Source organism: Podospora pseudoanserina, chromosome 3 (genome assembly GCF_035222485.1).
Source record: "Podospora pseudoanserina strain CBS 124.78 chromosome 3, whole genome shotgun sequence".
Classification (NCBI taxonomy): Eukaryota; Fungi; Ascomycota; class Sordariomycetes; order Sordariales; family Podosporaceae; genus Podospora; species Podospora pseudoanserina.
Genome location: NC_085922.1, coordinates 770248 through 794987, shown reverse-complemented (window position 1 = coordinate 794987; position 24740 = coordinate 770248). Strand labels below are relative to the sequence as shown.

The window sequence follows — 24740 nt, the reverse complement described above, 5'->3', positions numbered from 1 at the left end:
TTCCTCATTCAAATCAATACCCCCAGTTCTTTAATCACCCTCCTCCACCCCAGAATTGCCATCCTCAGCCCGTTCCATTATTGGGTAGGTAGGACGTCTTCCATCAGGGGTGGATAAAGCGGGACCACCAAGACGAGGGAGCGAAGACGCACATTTGTGCATCAACTCTCTTCTCTAGGGGCCAAGAAACAACGGCACTGTGATAAAACACCATGTTGCATAAAACGGGATCACAAAGCTGAGCTGCCATAGTGGGTGCAAAGACATGGGCTTAAGGTGAGCATCACTGAATTCGAGAGCTAAAATGATGGATCGATCAGATATAAAGGGGTTCATCAGACCACGGAATGCTTGTCCCACCGAATAGTAACATGCGTCACAGTCTGAATGTATAAACAACGTGTACCAATATAACTCCTTGCCTTGACATAACATTATCCTGATCCAGTAATCCACTTTAAGGGTATCGTATACTCACACCACACACACATCTACCACCTCCCCCTTCTTCCCCTCCCTCTCCCACCACCCATCTGCTGGTCATATCCATAACCCTGCCCTTGATTCCCCCCAAACCCACCCTGACCAAACCCTCCTTGACCTTGCTGCCCACCAGGACCACCAGGTTGCTGCCCACCCTGGAACATGCCACTCATATCGCCCATCTGGCTCGGATCCATCCCACTCGCCATCATCTGCTGCATCATCGCCTGCATCTCTGGTGCCATACCATCCATCCCTTGCATTTGAGAACCACCGCCAGGAACACCCATCCCCGGTCCGCCTGGCCCACCAGCACCAGGCATCATGCCGCCCATCATCATCATCTTGGTCATCTCCTCCATCATCTTTGTGTTGTTCTGAGCGATAGCATCCTGGTTATACTCCCCGCGCATGGCCTCCTGCTTCTGGGCATAGAGAGCCCAGGTGAACTCGTCAAAGCCGTAGTTGAAGTAATCCGACAGATCGGTGCCCGGTTTGCGCCAGGGCTTGTCGTTATCTGGGAGGTCTTCGTCAATGTTTACTTGTGTGAGGGGCTTGCCGGTGGGCTTGTGGATCGGGATGGCGTTGACATCGATCTTGGAGGTTGACACCGGGGGTAGCTCGGTTTGTTGTTGCTGGCGGGGCTCCTCGCGGGGGACGGAGGGGGATTGTTTTGGGGGGGCGCCTTCGGGGGCGGTTGTTGATCGTTGGGGAATATTTCGGATCTCGCTGTATTTGGATTGTCTGGGATGATTGTCAGTTTTTGGCGCAAGCGGTGGGTAGGAGGTAGAACTCACGGTGGAGGGGCGGGCTGGGAGTTGTCTTTTCTCTCGGTGATGATGTCGATGTCCTGGAAGGAAATGTTAGCAATTGGGGGCCGAGACTGAATATGTAAGGTGTACAAACACTATCCTCGTCCTCGTCCATCTCGCCGCCTTCGTCTTCCTCTTCGCCTTCCTCTAGATCGGAGTTGCTGTCGTTCTTGGGGGCGGCTGGGGGAGCAGCAGCAGTCGCAACAGGTTGGGCAGTGGTGGTGGTCGCGGGGGTGGCCTCCTGATCGGAGTCACCATAAAAGTCCTCGTCCTCGTCGATATCCATGGGGGGCTGTGATGAAGACATGTTGGGTAGGTTGTGTTCAGCAAAGTCGCAGTTTTGTCAAAGAAGCAAAAACAAGAGATGACCAAAGAAGGTTGTTTGGAGCATTAGCTAATGGGCCGGTGAGGTACACCTTTTTAGGCAGGCGGTGAGGCGCGAATGGAGCTTCTGGCGCGGCTCAAGCGCGACGGGGCCCAAGCTTCTTTTTTTTGGTTGCTGCGCGGCGGCAGAGGTCAACAATCGCACAGTGCAACGGTCAACCAACTTGCGACGACCCGACCTTTGGAGCTCTCTATTTTCGTGGGGCAGAAGACACATTAAACACACGCCCACCGAGTCGACATTCATTCCTTCCTGAGCAGTTCGATCCACCCAACTCGACAGTCTACATTCCAGCCATTATCCAATCGCTGCCATCGTTGAAACCGTCGTCGCCATGTTTGGGAGATCAGCTAGTGGCCCCGGGGGCCTCAGCATCAACACGGGCGGCGCCAATCTTTTGTAGGTTCCCGTCCCTTCCTTTGTTTGCGACTACATACTGCAGGGCGCATTGCTGCCCGGCCGAGACATGCAGATGGACTGACTCGTTCCTACATAGCGGCAGCGGCACGACACAGCAAACTCCCGCGGCAGGCGGTGGGCTTTTTGGATCAACAACCACGACCCAGCCCGCCCAGCAAGGGACATCTCTTTTTGGCGGTACCAGCACGGCGACGACTCAAGCACAGCAGCCAACCGGCTCCCTGTTCGGCACGACAGCAACTTCGCAGCCTCAGCAGAGTGGAGGTCTTCTTGGTCAAACAACGACAACACCACAGGCTCAGACCGGAGGTCTATTCGGGAACAAGCTAGGCACAACACAGCCAGCTCAACCTCAACAGCAGCAACAAAGTGGTGGTCTCTTTGGCGGTGGCACCGCGACGACTGCGCAACAGCCTCAGACCATGAGCCTGTTTGGAGGAGCGACGACGCAGCAGACCCAGCCTCAGCAATCTGGTGGTCTCTTTGGCGCGACACCACAGCAACCTCAGCAGCAGCAAGGAGGCCTTTTTGGAGGCACATCTACCACCACAGGTACCAGTATGTTTGGAACCAAGCCAGATGCTCCCGCAGCCACCTCACTTTTGTAAGTCCTCCTCCCCAACCTACGCCTTCGGTCATGAAGATGTACTAACACATCTCCCCTCAGCGGCGGCGGCAGCCTCGGCCAGTCAACGATGCAACAACCAGCCCAGCAACAGGTCCCCGGCCTCACCATGGGCCAGACAGCCAAGCAATCCGTCGTCCCAGGCGTCCGCATCGACCTGTCCAACATCCGCTCCACCACCCGCTTCAACGACCTCCAAGAAACCCTCCAGAAAGAAATCGCCGACATTGATGATAGGATCCAGAAATGCATCCGGGATTACGAAGCCGTGGAAGCTTTCTTGCCCTCCCACGGCGAACTTCTCTCTGCCATCCCCACCGACGTCAGCTTCGTCAGCCGCAAGTCCGAGGGCGCCCACCGCGCCCTAGAAAGCGACATTGACGCCATCAACCAGCTCCACGAGCTGATCAAGACCGACGCCGACAACGCGAGGCTGTCCTTTAAGGCTATCGACAACCTCAAGCTTCCGGTCCAGTACCATCAGACGGGGCTGTGGTCAAAGGGGGGATCTACCGGAGCGGGCGACGCCAATGCGGAGAGTAACTCGGATTTGATCACGTTCTTCAGCAAGACGGCGGATGAGATGGACACGATGATGAATAGGTTTGAGAAGAACCTGGGCGAGATCGAGGTTCATCTTCACGGCGTGCAGGGCAACATGATGGAGGCGCTGCAGAGGGCCGCGGCTGGGAACCGCCCTGGGCAGAACGGGGTGGATGAGAATGTGCTCGAGCTGGCGGCGGTTCTTAGGGAATTCGAGGAGGGCATTCTCAAGGTGGCTGGCAAGGTTGGGGGGTTGAAGGAGGGGATTACGGAGCTGCAGCTCAAGGATTTCATGGGGCATGGGAGTTAGATCTGGAGTTTTTAGCAGGGGGGAGGGTTGTAAGAGCATAGGGAAAGGGGCAGGCGTCACGGTGGTTTATTGGTTGAGATACTCTGTTTGGGGAAAGCGTTATTCTTGTACAAAGACAAAAAAGCTTTTGTTGCCTGAAAAGGGTGTATGTGAGTTGTGGATGTACAAGGAGGAGGAGACAGTCTGGAGTGCCAACACGTCCACAAGGTGGTTAGGTCATCTGACTGTGTTGTCATCAATTTGCTGTATCAAACACGAAACCGCGATTTTGTTCCATTAGTATTGATATATGAGATGAAGATGGCAGAGATTTTCATGATATCTCCTCTGATATCTCCTCCGCATCACAAATGCATCGACTCAAAACTGTGAAATAAGACCCGGGTATAATTTTGATAACCATGACCTACTCCTAATGTTCCCATTCGCCCTAAAACCAACAAACCAGTCCCCCCTCCCTTATCCCAAACTCCCCCACAAACCTCCAGCCTAAAACACACCCTCGCCACCATCATCACCCCCGTCATCCCCATAATCATCATCGTCATTCTCAAAGTACTGCTCCGCGTTGTAATCATCCTCCGACTCGTCCTCGTACTGATCCGCAGCCTCGGCATCCGCCGCATCCTCATTATCCTCATCTTCATTACCCCATTCATCCTCCTCGCCCGACAAGAACGCATCCTCTCCATCCAGCTTCTCGACATTATCGAGCAGCTCCAGAGCCTTACGGAAGTCCGGCTCCCCATTGACCTCGTCACCATCCTCATCCAAATCCCCCGCACCGTAGCTCGTAATGTTGGACACGGCCAACTTCTTGGGCCCTGTCCTGCGTCTCTTTCTATCGGCATTCGGATCGTCAAGACCGTCCAATGTCGCGTGTAGCTCGGTTGGGAAGAACTCCTTGGCAAAAGGGAGGTTGCTGAAATCAGGGAGGGTGCGCTTCTTGCGCTCGAACCGCTTGCTGTACGTCTCGATGGCTGTGAAGGGGTCTATCGTCGCTTTGCTCTCGTCGGCGTAGCGGGAGTTGATTTGGGCCTGGCCGTAGGCGCGCTTCCGCGAGTCTTTTGATCGCGGAGGGGGCTCTGTGTAGAGAGGGCTGTCGTGGGCTTGCTCGCGGAAGATGAGGAAGTAATCGAGCTGTTTCTCTTCTTTTTTGGTGAGGGTTGGTGGTTTTGGGACGTTCCAGACCTGGAGGGGGTTACAAGGTTAGTTTTTTTCTTTGGATGACACACCATCCAGGTGAGAAGGGACGAGGTGTGGAACATACTGGGTAGGTATCACTGGGTTTTCCGTCGATGAAGATGCCGTCTTTGGGGTCAATGGCCCATGGAACGCTGTTTTGTGCGATCTCGCGCCTGTTGCCCATCATGGGACCGCCGCGGCCACGGCCACGACCTCCTCGCCCACCTCTGAACATGTTGGTATTGGTGTTGTGAGAGTGGCTTTGGGGTGGTTTAAAAGTGTGGTTTCGGTCTGTTAATCGCTGCTGTTATCTGAGGCTGTATAATAAGCGAATTAATGGGTATTGTTGGGTTGATGAATGGGTTGGCCGAGTGAGTGAGTGAGTGAGTCGGTCGCATGTCCAGCGCCGACATTGAGCTTCAAAAAAGTTCCTGCGGGGCATCAGCAAGCTGCAGGCCTCGCCAAGACACCTGGGTGGGTGTCAGGTACCACCCGATATCCACTAAAATATGACCCCTGCATGGAATCTCCCAGCGCCCCCCCCGCACCTTCAATACCAGAAGGCCTGGACCCCTCCATTCAGCTTGGTCATCATAAGTGCTGCCTTGATCATCACCACCTTGTCGTCTCATAGCCTCATTTTGTCTCTCACAGCTCAGCAATAATCACTCTCTTCACCCGCAAGTTCACACACCCATCACAATGGATAACGTCCCCATCTCTGGGCTCGACGAGCTCAACAACCATCTTGACGACCTTATTCAAGATCCAAACCTCGCCATCATCCCCAAGCTCTTCGATGATGTTGAGCTTCAGCTCACAGACTCCAACATCCCGCCTCTCATCCCCTCACTCCTCCCCAAGCTCACTCAAATCCTCCAACAATACAACGACGACCCAGCCGTGATCGTCTCCCTGACCATCAAGCTCCTCCGCCCTATATCCTTCACCCAAGTCCTCCAGCTCGCCTCCGAAGACTCCCTCAACCAAGCCCTCACCTCCCCCGCCCCAGCAGCCCAACTCCTAGGCCTGACCATCCTCCACAAAGCCGCCAAAACCCCCACCGATGCCGCCATCCTCTCCGTCATGCCCTCCCTCGTCACCTCCCTCCTCACAGCCTGGCTCTCCTCCCCAAAAGTAGAAGTCGGCCAAAAAGCCTCCAAAGTCCTAGGAGACCTCCTAGACATCGACTGCCCCCGTCCACCACCCCCACCACCCCCAGCAATCACCACCGGAACCACCCCTTCTCATCACGAACTCGTCCTCCGCCGCGTCCCCGGCAAGGGTGAACTCTGGAAACTCATCTTCCACCAACCATCCACCTACAACCTCCTCCTCGACCTCATCTCAGGCCGCCATCCAGGAACAGCAAACAACACCTCCCAGCTCTCCCTCGCCCAAGGGAGGACCCTCCGTATCCTACCCCGCTTGGCAGCCTTGAACATTGACGCCATCGCTTCATCTAACATCCTGGCCCCAACACCCATCCACCTCACCAATGGCCATCTAACGGATGATGACTCCGACACGGAAATGAACGGCGCAATAAGAAATGAAAACGCGGCCATTAACCCTCCCCAACAAGGAGAGGGGTTGCTGCAGTACGCAGCGTTGAGGATGGTTGACAAGAGGGACGCGCTGATGCACCTCAACCTGGTGGACTTTTTCGAGGCGTTTGTCAGTTTGATGCGGATAACCGAGTATTCGGCTGTCAAGGAGGCGATTGTCAAGGGTTTGCTGAGGGATGCGGTGCCGCATGATGATATGCTCAGGGGCGCGCTGGACACGTTGCCGGATCGGACGGTAGCGGAGGAGGCGGATGACTTGAGGGCGTGGTTGAGGGTGGTTATGCCTCCGGTTGCGGAGGTGCCGTTGCGTTGATATATTGCTTCTTGGTGATGGTATTTAAGCAGGCCACAAATAGAGTCTTGACTCTTATGTACAATGCCAGCTGCTTTCTGTGCTACAATAACAAAATATGTACGATGCAGAAAAGAAACAAGAAAAGATTTTGGTGCTACAGAAAGCTTAACCGCTAAACTTTAATGTGAAACGGCAAGTAAAATATATGTAATACACACACATCCTATGCTAGAAAAAAAAAGAAAGCCAAAAATAAAATAAAAGGAATGAAACGTCTTTGTAAATCCCACCACCCAAAAGCTAAAGCTTGTGCTCTGAAATCTATACTGAAACCACCCCTATCAAGAACATCTTTTTTGATCACCCGACCTCTCATTACAAACACCTCACCCCCGTCCCATAAACCTACTAGACGGATCCTCCCCCCCATCCCCCTGATGACCAGCCTGCACACTAAAAACACTATGACTCCTCCCATGGTGTCCCCCCACTTGCCCACCCTCCCCATTCAACCCAGCAGTACAAAGCCCCATATTCTCAATTCCCAACCCAACCTCCCCCACCCGTCTCAAAACCCCAAGCAACGCCCCCCTCAGCTCACTGCCCAACTCCTTCCCCAACAACTCCACAACCAAGGGGTAAAAGTTCTTGATATGCTCCCTGAAACTCTCCTCCGGGAACCCGGCAAACCCCTCCAGCACATCCACCACCACCGGCCTCCACGCCACAATGTTCCTGTGCTGAGACTCCTCATCCAGCGTGATATACCCCCGTATAATATCCTGGCAAAGCGGCACAAGCGCAGCCTCCACATCCCCCTTGCTGTCCTGTCGCTGAGGTGACTTGTCCCCAAACATCCTAAACAAAATCGCGACGTACGTTGCCGCGCTGCCGGATTCTTGCTTGAGCAGGTTGGGAGGTTGCTTCATGAACCCTTCCCTCCAGAGCCTCATCCGCAGCTCCTTATCCGCGTTGAAGCGCTTGGCGAAGAGGAAGGATTTCTTGAGGAGGGCCATCAGGCGCAAGAGTTCGGCGGAGGGAATCTGCGCGTAGACGGCGTCGTTGGAGAAGAGCTCGTTGACCGTTTCAATCATGAGGAGCTGGAGGACGCAGCGGGAGATGATACGGTTAAAAAACTTGCGCCGGGCGGCTGTGACGACTACCGGCTGCTGCTGGAGCGTGTTGGTGGGCTTGAATTCTTCCAGTTGGGGGGTGATTGGGGTGGCTGCCATGGCCGAGGGGTTGGCGGAGGCAGGTGAGGCGTCTGTTTCTGGGCTGCTTTCCACCACGATGGGTGGCGCTTCGGTGTCAGAAACGTGGCCGTTGGACTCTGTGCCGTTGATCTTGAGAGACTTCTCGTCGACTGGGTGAGCCTCCGAGGTTGGGCTCAGGGCAGCACCAAAGTCCAGCCCGTTGGGAGGTGGCGACAACGAAGCGGTTGAGTTGATGGTGGTGGCGGAAAAGAGCTGGTATGCTGTCGTCCTCTCAAACAGCTCGCAAAAGGCACCGACGATCTTGGACCAGTGCTCGGGAGTGAACTTGGTGACGTTCTGGAGAATGAGCTGCTGCAGACAGTTGCTGCCAATTCGAGCAATGGTGTCGTTCTCCTGGCAAATGCAGAGAGCCAGGAGCTCCAAAAACCGGTCCAACATGTACTCGAGGGCGTCAAAGTAGTGAGTGAAGAGCGTGATCATGTTGCGAAGGGCTTGGATCATGGTTGTTGAGAGCCACACCGACAGCTCCTCGTGGTTGAGCGCATTGGTCATCTCTGGCCTCGAGCGGAGAACCATAAAAATGGGATAAAGCTGCTGTCTCCAAAGAATATCCCAAAACTCCGAGGGGAAGTCCCCACCATACCGCAGAAGCGATTCAAAAAAGTAGTTCAATGCATTGGACCGGACCTCGAGGTCTTCACCTGTCATCAAGACATCATGGAAAGCAAACAGGACCGGGAACCAGAACCCTTCCTCGACCGAGGTGCCTCTCTGCTGTTCCATGACCAAAGCATCGGACTCGACCTTCTTAGTCCTGTGAGAGAGCGGGCATTCAGGCGCCCTGAGCATGGCCGGAATGATTGACTTGAGCGTCTCCATTGCCTGAAGACTCTTCTTCTGGAACTTCATGTTCTTGGAGAATTCCGTCAAGCATACAATAAGATCGGTGAAGGCGCCCTGAGAAATGATGACGCCAAACCTGGTCTTGTAGACCTGAATGACGTGCTCGTAGGCGAGGTTAACAATGTTCTCTGATGGGTCCCTTGCGGCCACGGTAAAGACCCCAAACATCGTCCTCCAACCGGAGCGGATGTTCTCTCCCCGAGCCTGGATCATTTGAACCAGGCAGTGAAGGATCATGTCCTTGACTCTGTTGTCGCTTGAGTTGGACATGACGTGCTCAAAGGGCTTGAGGAAGTCTTTTTGGAACTTGAAACCAGCAAGTTCCTCGATATCCATGAAACGCATCGAAAGCTGACGGAGAGCATCCAGGGCAAAAACGACAATCGTGTAGTTGGCGTGGCATCCTACTCGGTTGAAGTGTTCACCAAGAACGTCCCAAATGTGAGTCCACTCAAACCTGACACGCGTCATGTTGTAAGAACTAATCTCTACAATCTTTTGCAGACTGTAAGTGCGAGGAGACTCATTTGACCCAGACACTCTGATCTCATCCCAGCTGACTTCGGTCAAGGCGCGGGCAAAGTGAACGATGGCTTCTCTCGACAGGTTGGCGCTGTTTGTAAATATCCTGTCGACGCTCTTGATCACCTCATCAGATCGGCTTTCGAGTGCAATCTCGAGCGATACTCCTTGTGGGCCGGTGTGGGCTCGTGGCCTGTTCTTCTTGGAAGAGGATGTAGACTTTCGAGAGTCGGCCGTGTCTGGTCGTCCAGCTGGTTGTGGAACAAATCGTGCCTTGGAAACGTCTGGAACAGCACTTTCGTCCACGCCACCAGAGATGAGCTGCAGCCGATCAAGTTGGCTGATGCAGAGCAGAACATCCTTCCAGGACTCCCTGAGCCGGTTTCCTTCTGTCTGGCCAAGCTCCAAGATGACCTTGAGAGCCTCAACGTTCTTGGCCTGCATCTCTTGTGGATTGTTGAGATTGGCGATATTCTTGAGCACCGAGATGAAGGCCTCCCGGGGAGTGGCCAGATCAAAGAAACAAGCGATCCTGGTGGCCAGCTTCATGCCTTCCAAGCACAGCTTGTTGATAGCAAGGTTGTGTGTCCCCTGCATCAAGCCGGAAAGGGCAGAGAAGAAGGACATCCAAGTGACATCAAAGATTGGCCCAACATGCTTGAAAGATGTTGCTGGGATGAACTTTGTGCCAGCCTTGGAGGCATTCTTCCGCTGGCTGCGGTAGAGGTCCCTGAACAACTGTTCTGAGCGCAGCGCAATCTCCTCCGATTGCTGGACGTACGCCTCGCGCTGCAGGTCTCTCCCAACATTCGAGAAGGCCTGGCCGAATCCAGCCGCGATACCGGTCGACTGCGCAGGAAGAGTACCTGCAAGAGCTGCGGCTTCTCGCTCACTCTTCAAAACGATCTCGTTGCTTTGGATGTCATCGTAGATGCCCAAGAGATACTCGTCCGGCAAATCAGCATTGTCGTTGATACCCCGATTGTTTTTGATAAAGTCAGCCTTGGTCATCCGCTTGACGACTTGGGAGCTGTGCAAATCGGTATTTAGCATGATGACCGAGTAAGCAAGCACGTAAGGAGTGTCCGCGTTGGCAAAAGCATTGGGGTTGCCGGTCATGTATCTGTTGGCAAACTTCAACATGAAGCGATCAATCTTCTGGGCTTCACCAGGCAGACGGAAAGACTGCAAAAACTCCCTCAGAGCCTCGACGAAGCGCTTCTTTCGGAAATCCATCAGGTCAACAAAGGCGTGCATGATGTCGATGTTCTTTTGGTCGCCTTCTCCCAGGTATTCTCCGATTTGCGCCTTGTCCAGCCTATCCTCGCGCAGCAAGAACTGGGCGATGTCTTCAGGCTTGTCGCTTGGAATGAAGCCATCCCTGAGCAGAAGCTTGATGCCATTTTTGGGCTTATAATTGAAGATCTTGATGGCGTTGCTCAACGCAGTCTTTCTTGCCTTTTCCTTCTCCAGCTGGTCTGGGTCGTCGTCAATCACCGGGGTCGATGGCGGGATTGGTGTGTCGATGCGGGGTACGTTCTCGCTCATGGAGGGATCAATCGATTCCCTGATCTCATCGCTGGACGCTCTTCTTTCTACCTCCCCACCGCCACCATTGAGCTCAGGTCGGCCAGGCTCTGACCAATGAAGCAGTGACCGCAACGTTTCAACCAACGAGTCAATGGCTACTCGCTTGATCGCATATTCCTTGGGAACATCGCCATCCGTATCGTGTGGGTTTGTGATCATGGCGGCAGTAAGGGGAGGGGGTAAGACACTCTTGAGCTGCCACTCGCCAGCCCCGTTCTTAGCATGGCTGTCCTCATATTGCTGTTCTTGCATCGGCGTTATCGGTATCGTGGCTGTTGCGAACTTGGACAGGTCCTCCACTATCCTTTGGAGAATGTTGTCCACATTTCTGTCACAGTCATAGTTGAGATACATTTCCACCAAGGCCCGAGGGTCATCACACAACCTCCTCAGGATGCCAACAAAGGCGAGCTTTTGAGAAAGAGGGGCGTTCTTCCGGGCCAGGAGAGCAAGATAAATTTCATTAAGGAATACCTCAATCTCTTTCTACAGCCGAATACCAGGTCAGAGTTGCACAGCAGAGGAGATTGGTATAGGCAGGGTACTAACCTTGAAGGGAGCTCGGAGGTACTTGATCATGAGCCAGAAAATCTCACAGCACACATCAAACACTCTATCCACAGAGCTTGCGCCGTTGCGGGTGATGCTGAGACATAGGTAGTATTTAATGGCCTGTAAGAAGCTCGTAGGCTCGTTGCTCTTTGTGTTGGTGATGGTACAGAACGGAGAGGTAAAGACGCCGATGTTGTTATTCAGCAACGTGTGAACAATATGGAGAGATATCAGTTTGGAGCGCATTCCTTGACCGCGCATGTCGTAGAGCTGTTCTGGGGTCAGGACCTTGGTGGACAGGTTGCAGAAGGATCGGAAGATGAGGTAGGCATCCCTGATGTAGGCCTCGTCCTCGGCATCCAGCGCCTCGGGCGTGTCCTCGTGCGCCGCCTCTGCCAAACTCTGCTCCGAAACTGATCTTGTTGATTTCTTTGCCGGCTTGACCTGGGACACCATGGTAGGCCCGTCACCCATGTGAGAGTCGTCGAAACTCTTGCGGTGTTCAAGATCCTTGAGCGTGAGCTTCGCGCCAGCCTCGCTCTTTTCGTCCAGCGGTGTGGCTCCCTCATCGTTATCGCCCTTCTCCATCTGTGTATCCTGGTCGTCTGATCGATCAATGGTCAGGCTGCTGTGGCTGGGCTTTTGTCCCAGTTGCGCCCGTGCCTCTCTCATGTGTATCCGGGTCTTGACTCTCTCAAAGACAGTGCCAACCATCTGTGTGAGCGTCCCCTGGGCAATTTGCTGGTTGGAGGTAATCCTGGAGAGCAAGAAGATGTTGTAGACCTGTCGCACCGCCTTCAACAGCCCTGCGCCGTGCACAATGATCTTGTCGTTGAGCACCGCCGCAAGCAGAGACTTGACAATCTGCACCTGGATCTCGCCCGGGGTTCCCTCTCCCTGGAAGCAATCGCAGATTGTATCAATGGCACGCTCAATGAGCGGCGCCTGTTCGGAGCCATCTTGTGATGGGGCGCGGGCGGAGGGCGCTGTGAAGTAGGAATACGAGATGAGCTTGCCAATGCAGTCGAGCGCGGTTGTCGTGAGAGGGACGGTGCCTGTTTTGGTGGCCAGTTGCAGGGGCGCAAAGACAACTTCGGGGTCCGGGAGGTCCTGGTCGTTCTCTTTGAGGGCAGTAAGTGCCTTTTCGGCAAGCTCGGTCAGTTGCTTGTTGCGGCCGGCATGTTGGGCGATTCTGTCCAAGGCGGACACCACAAATGCGAAAGAGCTCATGGCGCGTTGGGCGTAGCTCTAGGAGACGATGCCCATTCGCAGAGGGCTGCTAGCGCATGGGAATCGGCCGAGGAAGGGTTCGAGGTTGTTTATCGACGAAGCCAGATACTTTTTTCGGGGTGAATAAGTGCGGGATGCAGCCGTTGGTTTCAATGTCGTCTTTGTCAGGGGGGAGGGGGACGCGGCCCTCGAGATTTGGTGGGATTGAAGGCTTCAGGTTCGCTCAGCGAGATCTTCAGACGAGTTGGACAATGCAATTTGATTCTGGCGGAAGAGTATGGATGGTAGCTTATTAAAGTTGGAAGTGCTGCCTGCGAGCGTTGCGTATGCTTTGCTGCTAGGTCCCAGGTACCGGTATGCTGTTACTCTCCGTCCCTTACTATGTAGAAGGTGGACTGTAGGCAAAAGATGACAGCAAACCATCGCGTAGCATGTGGAGCTGCCTCCCGTCCCCTGCGACACCAGCCCAAGGCTCAGGAAGCGGACAGCGCCGCACCGCCAGCTGGTGAGCAGCTTGCCCCGTGCACTTCTCTGTGGCCTTGTCGCGCCCAGGGCCTCCCAGCAGCCTTTTGCAGCAGATATCCACTGTTCACCTCATCGAACAAGGAGATTCCAGCGGCACCCCACCCGACTGTGAAGCTGGAGATGGAATCCCGACTCAACCGAGACTCACGGAGATAAAGTGTGGCTGATGATCGGGGTCAAGTGAGATTGAAGTGTCCGATATGATCAAATGGAATGGGTGGATGTTGGGCTCTATATATGTCTGGAAACCCCCATTAAAAAGTAAACAAGGTCAAGCTGTCTAATTCTGACCGAGAACTCCCCGAGGGTTGTTGAGCTGGTTAGGTTGCGGGAAAAAAAAGATGTCAAACAATGCTCTGAATCTCGCGAATGCTGTGCCAATGCGTGGCGTTTATCGGACCCCCGTGGACCAAAAAGGCCTAGTGCGATTGACCGCTGACTGACATGCGGGTCCGCCCAGACAGCCCGTTTTGGTGAACGCGCGAGCTAAGCTTCCCAACGAAGTTGAGGAAATCCCACGTAAAAAAACTGGCCCCAGCTTGTGCATCACCACCACCACCATCATCAACGTCCGATCCGGGTCCGGATTTCACCTCCCTTCTCCTCCATCTCCTCTCGCTCTGATCTGCCTTCCGCCCGGCATCAATTGACTCCCACCACCCGCCGCGACGCCCCCTCCTCTCCGCGAGACGACGTCGACTTTTCTGCCCCTCTGTTAGGCGCATAGGGTCCCTACCTGGTTATCCCTCAGCTCGCTGCTGCCCCAACCTTTTTTTTCCCGCCTTTTTCTTCCACAGCCACACGTTCAAGATGCTTGTTCCCGTCCTCAGAAGGCAAGCTGTTCAGCATGTCCGCCTTGCCCGCGTCGCCCTCCCCAGCCTGACAAGATGGTACGCTTCGTACCCCCCGCACACCGTTGTCAAGATGCCCGCCTTATCTCCTACCATGACGGCGGGAAATATCGGCGCCTGGAACAAGAAGCCCGGTGACAGCATCGCCCCCGGCGAGGTCCTTGTCGAGATCGAGACCGACAAGGCCCAGATGGACTTTGAGTTCCAGGAAGAGGGTGTTTTGGCCAAGGTCCTCAAGGACACGGGCGCGAAGGATGTCGCTGTTGGCAATGTAAGCTATATCGTCATTCCCCACCGTCCCGAATCCCGAATCCACTTGACACATGACGACTAACTCATGCTCCCCACCCACAGCCAATTGCCATCTTGGTCGATGAGGGAACCGACATCAGTGCCTTTGAGAGCTTCTCGCTCGAGGATGCCGGTGGTGATGCTTCGGCCCCGGCTCCCAAGAAGGAGCAGAAGTCCGAGTCCGAGTCTTCCGCCCCTACCCCGGCGCCCACTCCGGCCCCCGAGCCCGAATCGACCGGACCCAGCGGCAGGCTCGAGCCTGCCCTCGATCGCGAGCCCAACATCTCTGCCGCCGCCAAGAGGCTTGCTATTGAGAATGGTATCTCGATCAAGGGCCTCAAGGGTACTGGCCCGGGTGGCAAGATCACCGAGGAGGATGTCAAGAAGGCCCAGTCCTCCCCTGCCGCCGCCGGTGCTGCGTCTGCTGCCTCTTACCAGGACACCCCTATCAGCGGCATGCGCAAGTCCATCGCTTCGCGTCTCCAGTCCTCTATTGTTGACAACCCCCACTACTTTGTCTCTTCCAGCCTCTCCGTCGGCAAGCTCCTCAAACTCCGCCAGGCTCTCAACAGCTCCGCCGAGGGCCGGTACAAGCTTTCTGTCAACGACTTCTTGATCAAGGCCATTGCCGTTGCCTCCAAGAAGGTCCCCGCCGTCAACAGCTCGTGGCGTGATGGCGTTATTCGCCAGTTCAACAATGTTGACGTTTCCGTCGCCGTCGCCACCCCCACCGGCCTGATCACCCCCATCGTCACCAACGTCGAGTCTAAGGGTCTGGAGACCATCTCGGCTTCCGTCAAGGAGCTTGCCAAGAAGGCTCGTGATAACAAGCTCAAGCCCGAGGAGTACCAGGGCGGCACCATCACCATCTCCAACATGGGCATGAACGCCGCTGTCGAACGTTTCACCGCCATCATCAACCCCCCTCAGGCTGCCATCCTTGCTGTCGGCAGCACCCAGAAGGTTGCCGTCCCAGTCGAGAATGAGGATGGCACCACGGGCGTCGAGTGGGAGGAGCGGATCGTCGTCACCGGCAGCTTCGACCACAAGGTCGTTGACGGTGCCGTCGGTGCCGAGTGGATGCGCGAGTTCAAGAAGGTCATTGAGAACCCTCTTGAGCTTCTTCTTTAACTCGGGCGAAACGGTCGGTGGCGGTAAAATGACATTCGGATGAAAAACAGAATCGGGCAGGCGCAGCTTATAGAAGAAGGATACGAAACATTGGGCGGGTCGGGGAGGGAAAAGGGGCACTCTGGAGCTGGCATCAGGAGCACGGTAGTGGGTGCATATTCGTCCACCGGTGGTCACGGTCAACTGGTTAGAGTCTCCCGGATACCTCCGGCCAACACGTGTATAATGAACACTGAAGGGCAATGCTTGCTTCGTCTCGGTGTCGGGAATACAGGTCTTTTTTTATCATTTTATGTACATTGGTCTACCATAATTGCGTAGAGGTTGTTTAATCGAGCATGGAGTTTGGCCGCTGCTCGAAATATGTCTTGAAGCAAAGCCCAGGACAGCACCAACCTCACAACACACCAAATACCAGAGGAGGAAGCATATAAAAACACAGGAACGTGAGCACTGTTTGGAGCAATCTGCCAGCCCATACTGTTTCATAGCCCGTTGGCATGTTTCTTTGCTGCTATTAGAGTACCAATGCATACATATCTGAACATTCTCCCCTCGTGCCGGTTTGCTCTATTGCTGTAGTTCACTTGAGGAGTCTCACCGATTGGTGTTGGTAGCGTTAACCCGTCTACTTGCAGACCATTTCAGGCAGAATGTGTGCATTTCCTGCCGTTCAGATATATTCACCTTCAGATGGGCTTCATTTACACTGTCAGTTTACATGAAGGGAGATGCAGTTCAGCATTCCAAGCTGCAGCCACTCCCCGCCAGATGAACCCAGTTTGGTTACCCATGCCGTGATATATCACCACCATCACTGCTATCAAACGGTGCCGCCTCATCTAGATATAACCAACCAACCAACCTCATCATTCCGAACAGGACCATCATGGAGACGATGATTAACCCAAGTCCCTGACTAAACACCACCAAGCAGCCATCAACCATCTAGGCAAAAGCTTGACCTTTTCTTGGCGGCATTTTTCTTACAGTACCAGATCTACCAAGCTTACACTTACGCATACACTGACCAAGAAAAAAAAGACCCCCAACCCATAAGATCCGACCAGCGGATCCACCGGATCTCTCTCACATATACACTATGCCATTGACCGTATCCGACCGGCCATTTGCAAGGTACGTTTTGCATTGGGCTGGGGGTACCGGCCGGGGCGGAGATAACATTTTTTTGGGGGGGCTGATGACAATAAGGAAATCGGGTGAGCCGACTGGTGGATGGGTGTGTGTGACATGGACAAAACTCCCGCGCGTCCCGGGGTGGGAGTGAGTGTGTTTATTTATTTATTTTCTTGCAGACGGGTTAAGATTTCCCCACAGGAGAGTCCGATGGTGCCGGTGGATGGGATTATGTGCCTTTTGGGGAGGGAGGGTGTATACCGGGGGTGGTTAGAATGTTTGTATCTACCTAGTCCTCATGCTAGGTAGTAGGTATGTCGGATGGGATTGTGTGAGAAGGAGAGAGGATATTTTGGGGTTTGTAGTTGGCATGATGAAATGAATGAGTCTCTGGATGGTAAGTATACATTTCCGGCCGGTATGTGCAAAGTAACTCCGGATGTCCAGGATGTCACAGGTGGGGAACTGCTGCGCTGGGTGGTTGCGATGCCGGAAATCCCTCACTTGCTGCTAGCAAATATCAACAAGGTCGTTTGAATATGAGATTGGATGGTATCGGTTGGGTTGTAATATAAGGTAGCTGGAATCTGAGTAGAAAAGACGGGTGAGGATTATCAAGTGGTGCTGTGCCTGCTTTGTACAGCTATGTGCATATCGATACAGACGATAGACCGTGTAGTTCCATGATGGGCATGGCGGTGTGTCGAGTGTGTGTGTGGCTGCCCTGCTGATGTGAGCAGGGCGGAAATCTCTTCCTCGTGGTTCGGAGGCCGTTACCTACATGTGTCTTTCGGAGAGAAAAACGACAAACTCTCAGCCGTCGAGCCGATACTGGGCTTCGGCTCGGATCCCCTGTTCCCGTGCTACCCAACCGGTCGGCAACGGAGATAAATGGCCCCACTGGAAACTGGGGATTTGCATGAATTCAAGGGACTCTTGGCAGTGGACGAGCCCCCCGTTTTACCGGTTGGGGGGGCGCGATGGCGGGTGTTTCCGTGTGCTCGGGAAAGTGACAAGCTCGGTCTCCAATCACATGGAAGCAAAAGAAAAGCGTCTTCTAGGGAAACGGACAGAACGTGCTCCCGCTGACAAGTTTAAAGTTTGTAAGCAGGTGGCTCAGGTCAGGCAGTCAGGGTGCAACTGGCCGGCCATGCAGGTACTTACATGCCTTACCTACCTACCTGGTACATTCCAACGGCAGGGCTGGGTGCTAGGTCCGGAGAAGCTGGGTAATATCGCACGCGCGGAGTATCCGTACCTTTGAAGGAAAGAGAGTAAAAGAATGGCGCCTTTCCCCCTCCCAATACCCGGAATTTCGTGCCCGACGTTAGCCCATAACAGGCAAGTATCGGTGATTAGCTCCAGCCCCCCGCATTCTGTCCGAGATGCCGATCTGACGCAGTCCATCCTCGTGGGCGTGGGAGTGCAGCCAAGCCAGGCTCTTTGCGACGAAAAACCTCGGACCTGCCCACTGCCAGTCGCATGCCCGTGAGTTTTCCTACCTGTGCTTGACCCTGTGAGGCTCATTGGAGTTTCGAAGGGCCGGGGCGAGCGTGTTGCTTGCTTGTCGAGGATTCTCTTGCTTCTGCCCAGTCCTGTCCTGTCCTGTCCTGTCCTGTCCTGTCTTGTCTTGTCTTGTCTTGTCTTGTCTTGTCCTGTCCTGTCCAGTCCACCTCGATCATTTTTACCGTTTTGTTTCTTTTGGCTTTGGTGTCATTCCCTCGGCAAACCGCCCGCTCGGTTCCCATTCTTCCTCAACCCCGACACAGGGCACCAACGCCGACGACCGATACCAACCTGACATAGGTCCTGTCCTGCCTTGAGGTGCTCCCTAACCGAACAACTTTCTGACATCTCACCTCCCACCTACCTTCCAGGTTACCTACGCGCATTTGTGCGGGCTCCACGCCGAGCAGTTAGTTGACAGGATGGATATGGACATGGACGTGGACACGGACAGAGACCGGGAAGCCGCAACGACACCGCCTGGACCTGCGCCATCCACGCCCACCGGTGGTGCCCTCGCTGCTGGCGGTGGTGGTGGTGGCGGGCACGGGAAGCTCACCGAGCCCAGACGGCGCAACCGTCCGGCCCTCTCGTGCATCCAGTGCCGAACACGCAAGATTCGCTGCGATCGCAACGAGCCATGCGCCAGCTGCCTCAAGTCCAAAATAGTCAATTGCACGTATGAGGAGGCCCGGCGCCCGAAGCCCCGGCTCTGGAGGCTTTCCCCGGCGCCAGCTGCGGCTCAGTCCGACAACTCCCCAACTGCCGAACAACGGCTGGCCGCCGACTCCGGTTACACGTACAAAGAAGTGTCACTAGCCCCTGCGCCTGTTCCTGGACCTGTCGCTACCAGTGCCGCCACCGCCAACACCACCACAGCCGTTGCAGCAGGTGCCGCTACCACATCATCCAGTGCCTCTACCACCAGCACCAGCACCAGCACCAGCACCAGCACCAGCACCAGCACCAGCACCAGCACCAGCACGACCACAGCAACAATCGCTGCCCTCAGTCCTCCCTCCCACCCAACATCATACCGAGACCCAGGACCAAGGAGCAGCTCAGCAACAACCACCAACTCCACCACTACCATCCTAACAGCCCGGACGGCAGAGCCCGTGTCTGCCCCGACCCCGGCCATTCGGCACCTTGAACTGACCCCCAGCCACTCGGCATCAGGATTCGGAAACAGCACGGCTGCACTTGCCGAGAGGGTCCAACAACTTGAGCAACAACTCGCCGAGGCCCTCAGGAATCCAGATCGCCCTCAACACACTTCTCAAAATGCACACGTACCTCTGCATTGTCCGCAGGGTTCTGGCTCCAAGACCTGCCTAGCAAATGGGGATAAGTTTGTGAGTAGCTGTTCCGTTGTTTCTGTTCCTTTGGTTCCCCGGGGGTCCTGTCTCCACTCCAGGTTCGATGACGTGAACATTTGCTGGTTGGCTGACTGGTTGATCTGATGTTTTTGCTGCAGTTCCCCCTGATCATCAATCTTGCCAAGAGGATTGAATCGGACAGAGACTCAGACATCTACTTTCTCTTAAAGAAGTGCAAAGATCTCTGTAGGGTGATTAAATCTCAAAAGGTCCCTCCTCATGTTGGCTTCCAGCTCGGCAGCGACGTTCCACATGAGAGCGTAGCCCGTCGGTTGGTGGAGGCGTATTTCCGAACCTTTGAAAGCGTCTACCGAATCCTGCACCAGCCAAGTTTCTGGCGAGAGTACAACCACTTCTGGGAGAACCGCACGGCGGCAAGCCCGGCCTTCATTGCTCAGTTTCAGTTGTGTATGGCCATTGGCACGTGCTTCCAGGATGATGTGGCTGCTCTCCGACCGTCTGCTGCCCAGTGGATATACGAGGCCCAGGCCTGGCTCGCCTCACCCTGTGAGAAGGCCAGGTTGAACATGTCGGGCCTTCAGACCATGTGTCTGCTGCACATTGCCAGAGAGACATGCGGTGTCGAGTGTGACCTGACCTGGATCAGCGCCGGGCCTCTGTTGCGGACGGCAATGTACATGGGACTCCACCGTGACCCGGATAGCTTGCCTGCTATGTCGGTGTTTCGGGCAGAGATGAGAAGACGGCTGTGGGCGACCGTGTTGGAAATGACGCTGCAGTCGAGCTTGGACTCTGGTGGTCCGCCCCTCATATCGGTGTCTGATTATGATACTCGGCCGCCAAATAATTACGACGATGACCAGCTGTGCGAGGGCGATAAACCTCCTCCAAACCCCAGATCTCCGGGGACCTTTACACAAACTTCAGTCCAGCTCGCTCTCCTACGGTCGTTTCCGACTAGACTGGCGATTGCGCAGTATGTTAACCACTTCAAAGCGCCAGCCACGTACGAGGAGACTCTGAAATGGAACACGGAACTCACCGCCGCCTGTCGAGCACTATCGGCCACACTCCAGCAGTCGTACGATCCTGCTGGCATCCTCCCGAGGCGTCTGTCTTTGTTTCAGCTTCGACTGGCCGAGCATATGGTGCATCGTTTCTTTCTGGCTCTGAATCACCCATGGCTGTGGGCGGCGCAGCATAATCCAGCCTACTACTTTGCACGCAAGATGTGTGTAGAGACATCGTTGAAATTGTATCGGGCCTTTGCTACCGGGTCACCGGCTGGGGACTCGGGGACCGCCCGGGAAACTGATGACTTTACGAGGTTGTCCACCTGCGGGTATGGGGCATTCCGGTCAGTCCCCACGCTCGCTGTTTTGACCATTTGTTTGGAGCTGTTGTGGCAGGTGCAGGAGGACCGGTCATTCCGCCAGAGTATGAACCTCGACCATGTGCTTGAAAGGCCGGGTTCCGAGGCGGATTTGGGCACAACGGGTCCCCTTAGCATTGGAAGTGGCGCTGCCCCGCGCCAGGATCTGCTCGACGCTGTCAAGTACTCCATCGGGTGGACAGTGCGCCGTATCCGAATGGGAGAGACAAATATCAAGGGATATCTCATGTACTCTGCTCTCTGGAGTCAGGTCCAGGCTCTCCAGAATGGCGCTTCTGATGCTGAGGCGGAGGAGCAGGTGCTGGCTTCCATCGCAGATGAGCTGGGCCAGTGCTGGCACCTGCTGCAGGAGGCTGCTGGCGGAAAGCTACCTCTTTCCATGATCGGGGCTGCATTGAATGGTGGATACGGACCCGGGAGAAACCCATTCGAAGACTCCAAGATGGATTACAGCTACGGGTGGGATAGCGAAGGCTCGGTAAGTGGTGAATGCAAGACTGTCAAGGGGACTGTTGCTAACGTGGAATTTTTCAGCTCTGTGATCAAGGCTTCGACTCCATCTTTAACTTTCACAACGCCGACTTTTTTATAGGGACGTGATGAGACCGGCCAAATGAAAGCGCCTTTTTATCTGTCCATGCCATGCATCACGACGCCTCTGAAGAGCCACGAGGACGCCACCATGTGGTGATGGATCCATGCCAGCAGTCCTTTTCCACCAGAGCCCCAGTAAGGTTTCCGGTCATCCAGCTTTGGCGTGTGCAACTACTGATACATTCCGTTAGAACACATTCGGTGGGCAGTCGACCAGCTGTAAAAGTGCCACTGAAGTCCGGTTCGGGCTTTTACCCCTCACGCCACGACAGAAAAGCTCGTGTCCACCTCCCCTAGCGGTGGATGGGATGGGAGGCGTCAACGACAGCCGTGGCGTCTTGAGGATGTCGATTTCCGGACAAGAGTCACTCTATATATGAGTAAATACGGTGTTCACCAGGGGGTGCCCACCACGATACCGCAACCTGCGATGCGTGTCGCCATCCCCCGACCTCTTCTCTGTCCAGGCACGGCCTTGTCGCTCATGAAACGTCCATGATCACGGCCATATTCGCGGTGGCCGCGACTGTGGCGGCTACCTCTGTCACTGCCAGCAGTTTGTTGTCGACACCGACATCTTACCCACTAACCACGGGCCCCGACGTTCAGGAACTCGCTGCATGGACCGCGAATCCGATTAGGACCGTCGTGACGGTCAACTCCAATCCAATCGATGTGCTGGCAGCGGCAGAGGAAGATGTCCCAAAGGTCCTGGAAAAGCTTCGGGAGCTGTGTGCTGGGCCCTATGCACACAAGTATCCTGAGATTTGCGAGTACCTCGGTGGTGAAGAGCTGTGGTGGCCAACCGCAGTGCCATCTACCAGCCCGAGCATACTGAGTTACATATCAACACCCCAAAGCTCCTCCATTGCAGCGAAGCCAACCTTGTCGGTGCCAACGACCACGTCCTCGCTGCCAACACCCACCTCTTCACCGCCAATCCCAACCTCCTCACTTGCATTGCCAACCAGCAGCCTCGATTCATCAACTGCAACGGCTAATTCCAGCACCTCGCCTGCAGATTCAGAACTCTCAGCCGTGGTGGCGACGAGGTTGATCGCACCTGTGGTACCAACTTCGGTCTCGGTTGCTGCTTCCACCATCACATCATCGCCCTCTACGCTAGAGCTTACTGTCACTCAGTCCATTTACAGATTCCACCTCACAGCACCTTCTGCAGAGATGGTGGAATGCCCGTACTCCTCCTCAGCCGAGGGCGAGAACGATGAGACCAAAGCGCTCTGCTCAGTCACCACTATCCACCACCACCTCCCCATATCTACGCTCATCACCGTTACAGGACCTGTCCTGTCCTTTCCCCGCAACGGCGCGCCGGTGACCACGATGGAGGAGCCCGCCCGAACGACAACCCTGTTGCGAACAAGGATCAGATTCACCAGAATCAAGACCATTGACACTGAGCTACTGAACGATGACGAGGACGATGCACCACTACCATCGGCATCGGTTCAGTTTGTTTCATCTTATTCACCTACCCTAGAAGTCGATACCGCTCCATCAACACCAACAGCCGGATTTGAACCCGAGCTGCCCACCGCTGTTCTCCCATCATCAACGAACCGCCCAGGATGGATCGGCTACAGGCCGTTTCCATCCATATCGTGGTTCCGCTCTGCGGATTCGCCGGGGGGCTGCACGCAGACAGAGACGATCTTTAGCAAGATGACAGGCTTTCAGACGGCGACGGTGTTTGCTGCGACGGCGAGGGCTACGAGGGTTGTTGCGTGTGAGTGTCCCAACTTCAAGGTTGTGCTTGTGGGCGGGCCGGGGGTTGTGATTGAGGCGAGGACGACCGTTACGGTTGGTGAGGTGAGGACTGAGACGGGGTTGGAGTGTTCTACGGTGGTTAGGGGGGGGGGGCCTGAGAGGTAGATAGATTGAAGGGGAGAGGGGGTGGGGTCCAAATGGGATGGATTTGTACGAGATCTTTTAGTGGAAATGTCAATTCGAGATTAAGATGTTGGGGAAGTGTCATGGTCTCTCATGCCTAGGGTTAGGGCTCTACCAGTCTGGTTGAACCTGTGTTGCTTTGAACCGGGCAGGGTCGGTGCCATGGTCTTGGTCTTCTTCCTGTATCTAGCCAGCTCTTTTCTCTCTCTTATCTTCCTCACGCAACCTTGTTGTATCCACCTCAGTTCCAAGCAGGAAGATTGTGCTGATCAAATTTTATATGTCTGTGATGTGCGAGTGGAGTCTTGTTGATAACAGGGTTAGGTCACGGTTGAGACGACGGTGAAGGTGATGATGATACGGTGATAGTTGCAGTGGTGATGGATGGTAAGGCGGAGGAAAGGATCTGGGCTAGTGTTGTATGGGGACGTGTTACTGTGTGATGTAAGGGCTTGTTTGCGGGGGGTCGTCAAGTGGCCCGAGAAGAGTAGAAATATGGTGGGAGTTGTAGAAACATGGTTTGGGATGTGGGTGAACCTTTTTTAACGCCATGGGTGAGCGTTTGACGGGGTCTATCCCTTAGTCTGACTGAAAGTTTACTCGTGATCATGTTCCATGAACTACCACTCAATGTGTAAGTGGTGTTCCCCCTTTTCGGGGTCCTTTGATCCCGGTTTGTGGTGGTGGAGATCTACGTGTAAGCCAGCAGCCCGCACCGGAACAACGGGTTGTCAAATGCATGCCACGGCGATGTGCAATGCGGTGCAATGCAGAAAGAACAAGGGGAAGCAGGCGGCATGGCATATTCCGTGTGCCGCGGCCGCCATGCAATTGAAGCGTGCTTGATTTTCTGGGAAAACGTCACTCACTGCCATGAAACTGTAGATCCAGTGGGGTGGTGGGAGCAATGTTTGGTCAAGTCCCGTTGACTAGAGAGGAAGGTGACGGCAGGACTTCAGTTTTATGTAGGTCTGGTCAGAAGGAGGAATCGGATGGCGGTTGAACCAGGGAAGGTTGTGGATAGTTTTGACCGGCGACCGGACTTGGGGGTTTGCTGGATATGGAGAATGTTCGGTGGTTGATAGGTCACCTCCTGGCTCAAGTAGTGGTAATGGAAGCGCTTACCTGGGTACCTATTCAAAGTGTATCTCCGGTCTGACTAAAGGCCTGGATTTTCCCTAGATACTCCGTCTGTTCGGCTCTCTCTGAGAATGGCGGAATGTTCAAGTTGAATATTTGCTAGTAGTGGACACCCCAGAAGAAGAAGCAGAATCCTTGCCCGTCTATTTTTGGCTTCTTGCTGGGATGCTGTCCCCCGCAATCGACTCCCGTCTTGGCAGACAGTGCAACCTCGTCCACCTCGGGAGGTTTTCCACTCCTTTTCTACCCTCCTTCGTCGCTTCTCGTCCGAACAAGACTTGCAT

The 24740-nt window shown here is 54.7% G+C and overlaps 8 protein-coding genes across 8 annotated transcripts; 5 read left to right on the top strand and 3 right to left on the bottom strand.

The window, feature by feature from the left end:
• Positions 1-294: 294 nt before the first annotated feature.
• Positions 295-2054, bottom strand: FIP1 (Cleavage polyadenylation factor subunit fip1). Its single transcript, XM_062945354.1, has 3 exons — positions 1390-2054; positions 1281-1333; positions 295-1227 (listed from the first exon to the last, which is right to left on the bottom strand). The coding sequence occupies exons 1-3, from the start codon at positions 1600-1602 to the stop codon at positions 492-494; spliced, it is 1002 nt and encodes a 333-aa protein (XP_062801304.1). The 5' UTR covers positions 1603-2054; the 3' UTR covers positions 295-491.
• NUP49 (Nucleoporin nup49/NSP49 (Nuclear pore protein nup49/NSP49)) lies at positions 1654-3591 on the top strand. Its single transcript, XM_062945353.1, has 3 exons — positions 1654-2079; positions 2177-2704; positions 2768-3591. The coding sequence occupies exons 1-3, from the start codon at positions 2015-2017 to the stop codon at positions 3576-3578; spliced, it is 1404 nt and encodes a 467-aa protein (XP_062801303.1). The 5' UTR covers positions 1654-2014; the 3' UTR covers positions 3579-3591.
• Positions 3592-3793: 202 nt separating this feature from the next.
• On the bottom strand, positions 3794-4998 carry RPC31 (DNA-directed RNA polymerase III subunit C31; the record flags this gene model as incomplete). The annotated part of the gene is made up of 2 exons (XM_062945352.1): positions 3794-4769; positions 4849-4998. The coding sequence occupies 2 exons, from the start codon at positions 4996-4998 to the stop codon at positions 4068-4070; spliced, it is 852 nt and encodes a 283-aa protein (XP_062801302.1). The 3' UTR covers positions 3794-4067.
• A 467-nt stretch (positions 4999-5465) lies between these two features.
• QC764_302330 (uncharacterized protein) lies at positions 5466-6644 on the top strand (the record flags this gene model as incomplete). Its single annotated transcript, XM_062945351.1, has 1 exon — positions 5466-6644. The coding sequence occupies one exon, from the start codon at positions 5466-5468 to the stop codon at positions 6642-6644; it is 1179 nt and encodes a 392-aa protein (XP_062801301.1).
• A 368-nt stretch (positions 6645-7012) lies between these two features.
• SEC7 (guanine nucleotide exchange protein for ADP-robosylation factor) lies at positions 7013-14259 on the bottom strand (the record flags this gene model as incomplete). Its single annotated transcript, XM_062945350.1, has 2 exons — positions 11405-14259; positions 7013-11341 (listed from the first exon to the last, which is right to left on the bottom strand). The coding sequence occupies exons 1-2, from the start codon at positions 12635-12637 to the stop codon at positions 7013-7015; spliced, it is 5562 nt and encodes a 1853-aa protein (XP_062801300.1). The 5' UTR covers positions 12638-14259.
• LAT1 (pyruvate dehydrogenase complex dihydrolipoamide acetyltransferase component (E2)) lies at positions 13566-15995 on the top strand. Its single transcript, XM_062945349.1, has 2 exons — positions 13566-14284; positions 14368-15995. The coding sequence occupies exons 1-2, from the start codon at positions 13973-13975 to the stop codon at positions 15433-15435; spliced, it is 1380 nt and encodes a 459-aa protein (XP_062801299.1). The 5' UTR covers positions 13566-13972; the 3' UTR covers positions 15436-15995.
• Positions 15996-18500: 2505 nt separating this feature from the next.
• Positions 18501-21411, top strand: QC764_302300 (uncharacterized protein; the record flags this gene model as incomplete). Its single annotated transcript, XM_062945348.1, has 3 exons — positions 18501-19433; positions 19556-21289; positions 21346-21411. The coding sequence occupies 3 exons, from the start codon at positions 18501-18503 to the stop codon at positions 21409-21411; spliced, it is 2733 nt and encodes a 910-aa protein (XP_062801298.1).
• Positions 21412-21509: 98 nt separating this feature from the next.
• QC764_302290 (uncharacterized protein) lies at positions 21510-23298 on the top strand (the record flags this gene model as incomplete). Its single annotated transcript, XM_062945347.1, has 3 exons — positions 21510-21540; positions 21703-21769; positions 21873-23298. The coding sequence occupies 3 exons, from the start codon at positions 21510-21512 to the stop codon at positions 23296-23298; spliced, it is 1524 nt and encodes a 507-aa protein (XP_062801297.1).
• Between the last annotated feature and the right edge of the window lie 1442 nt (positions 23299-24740).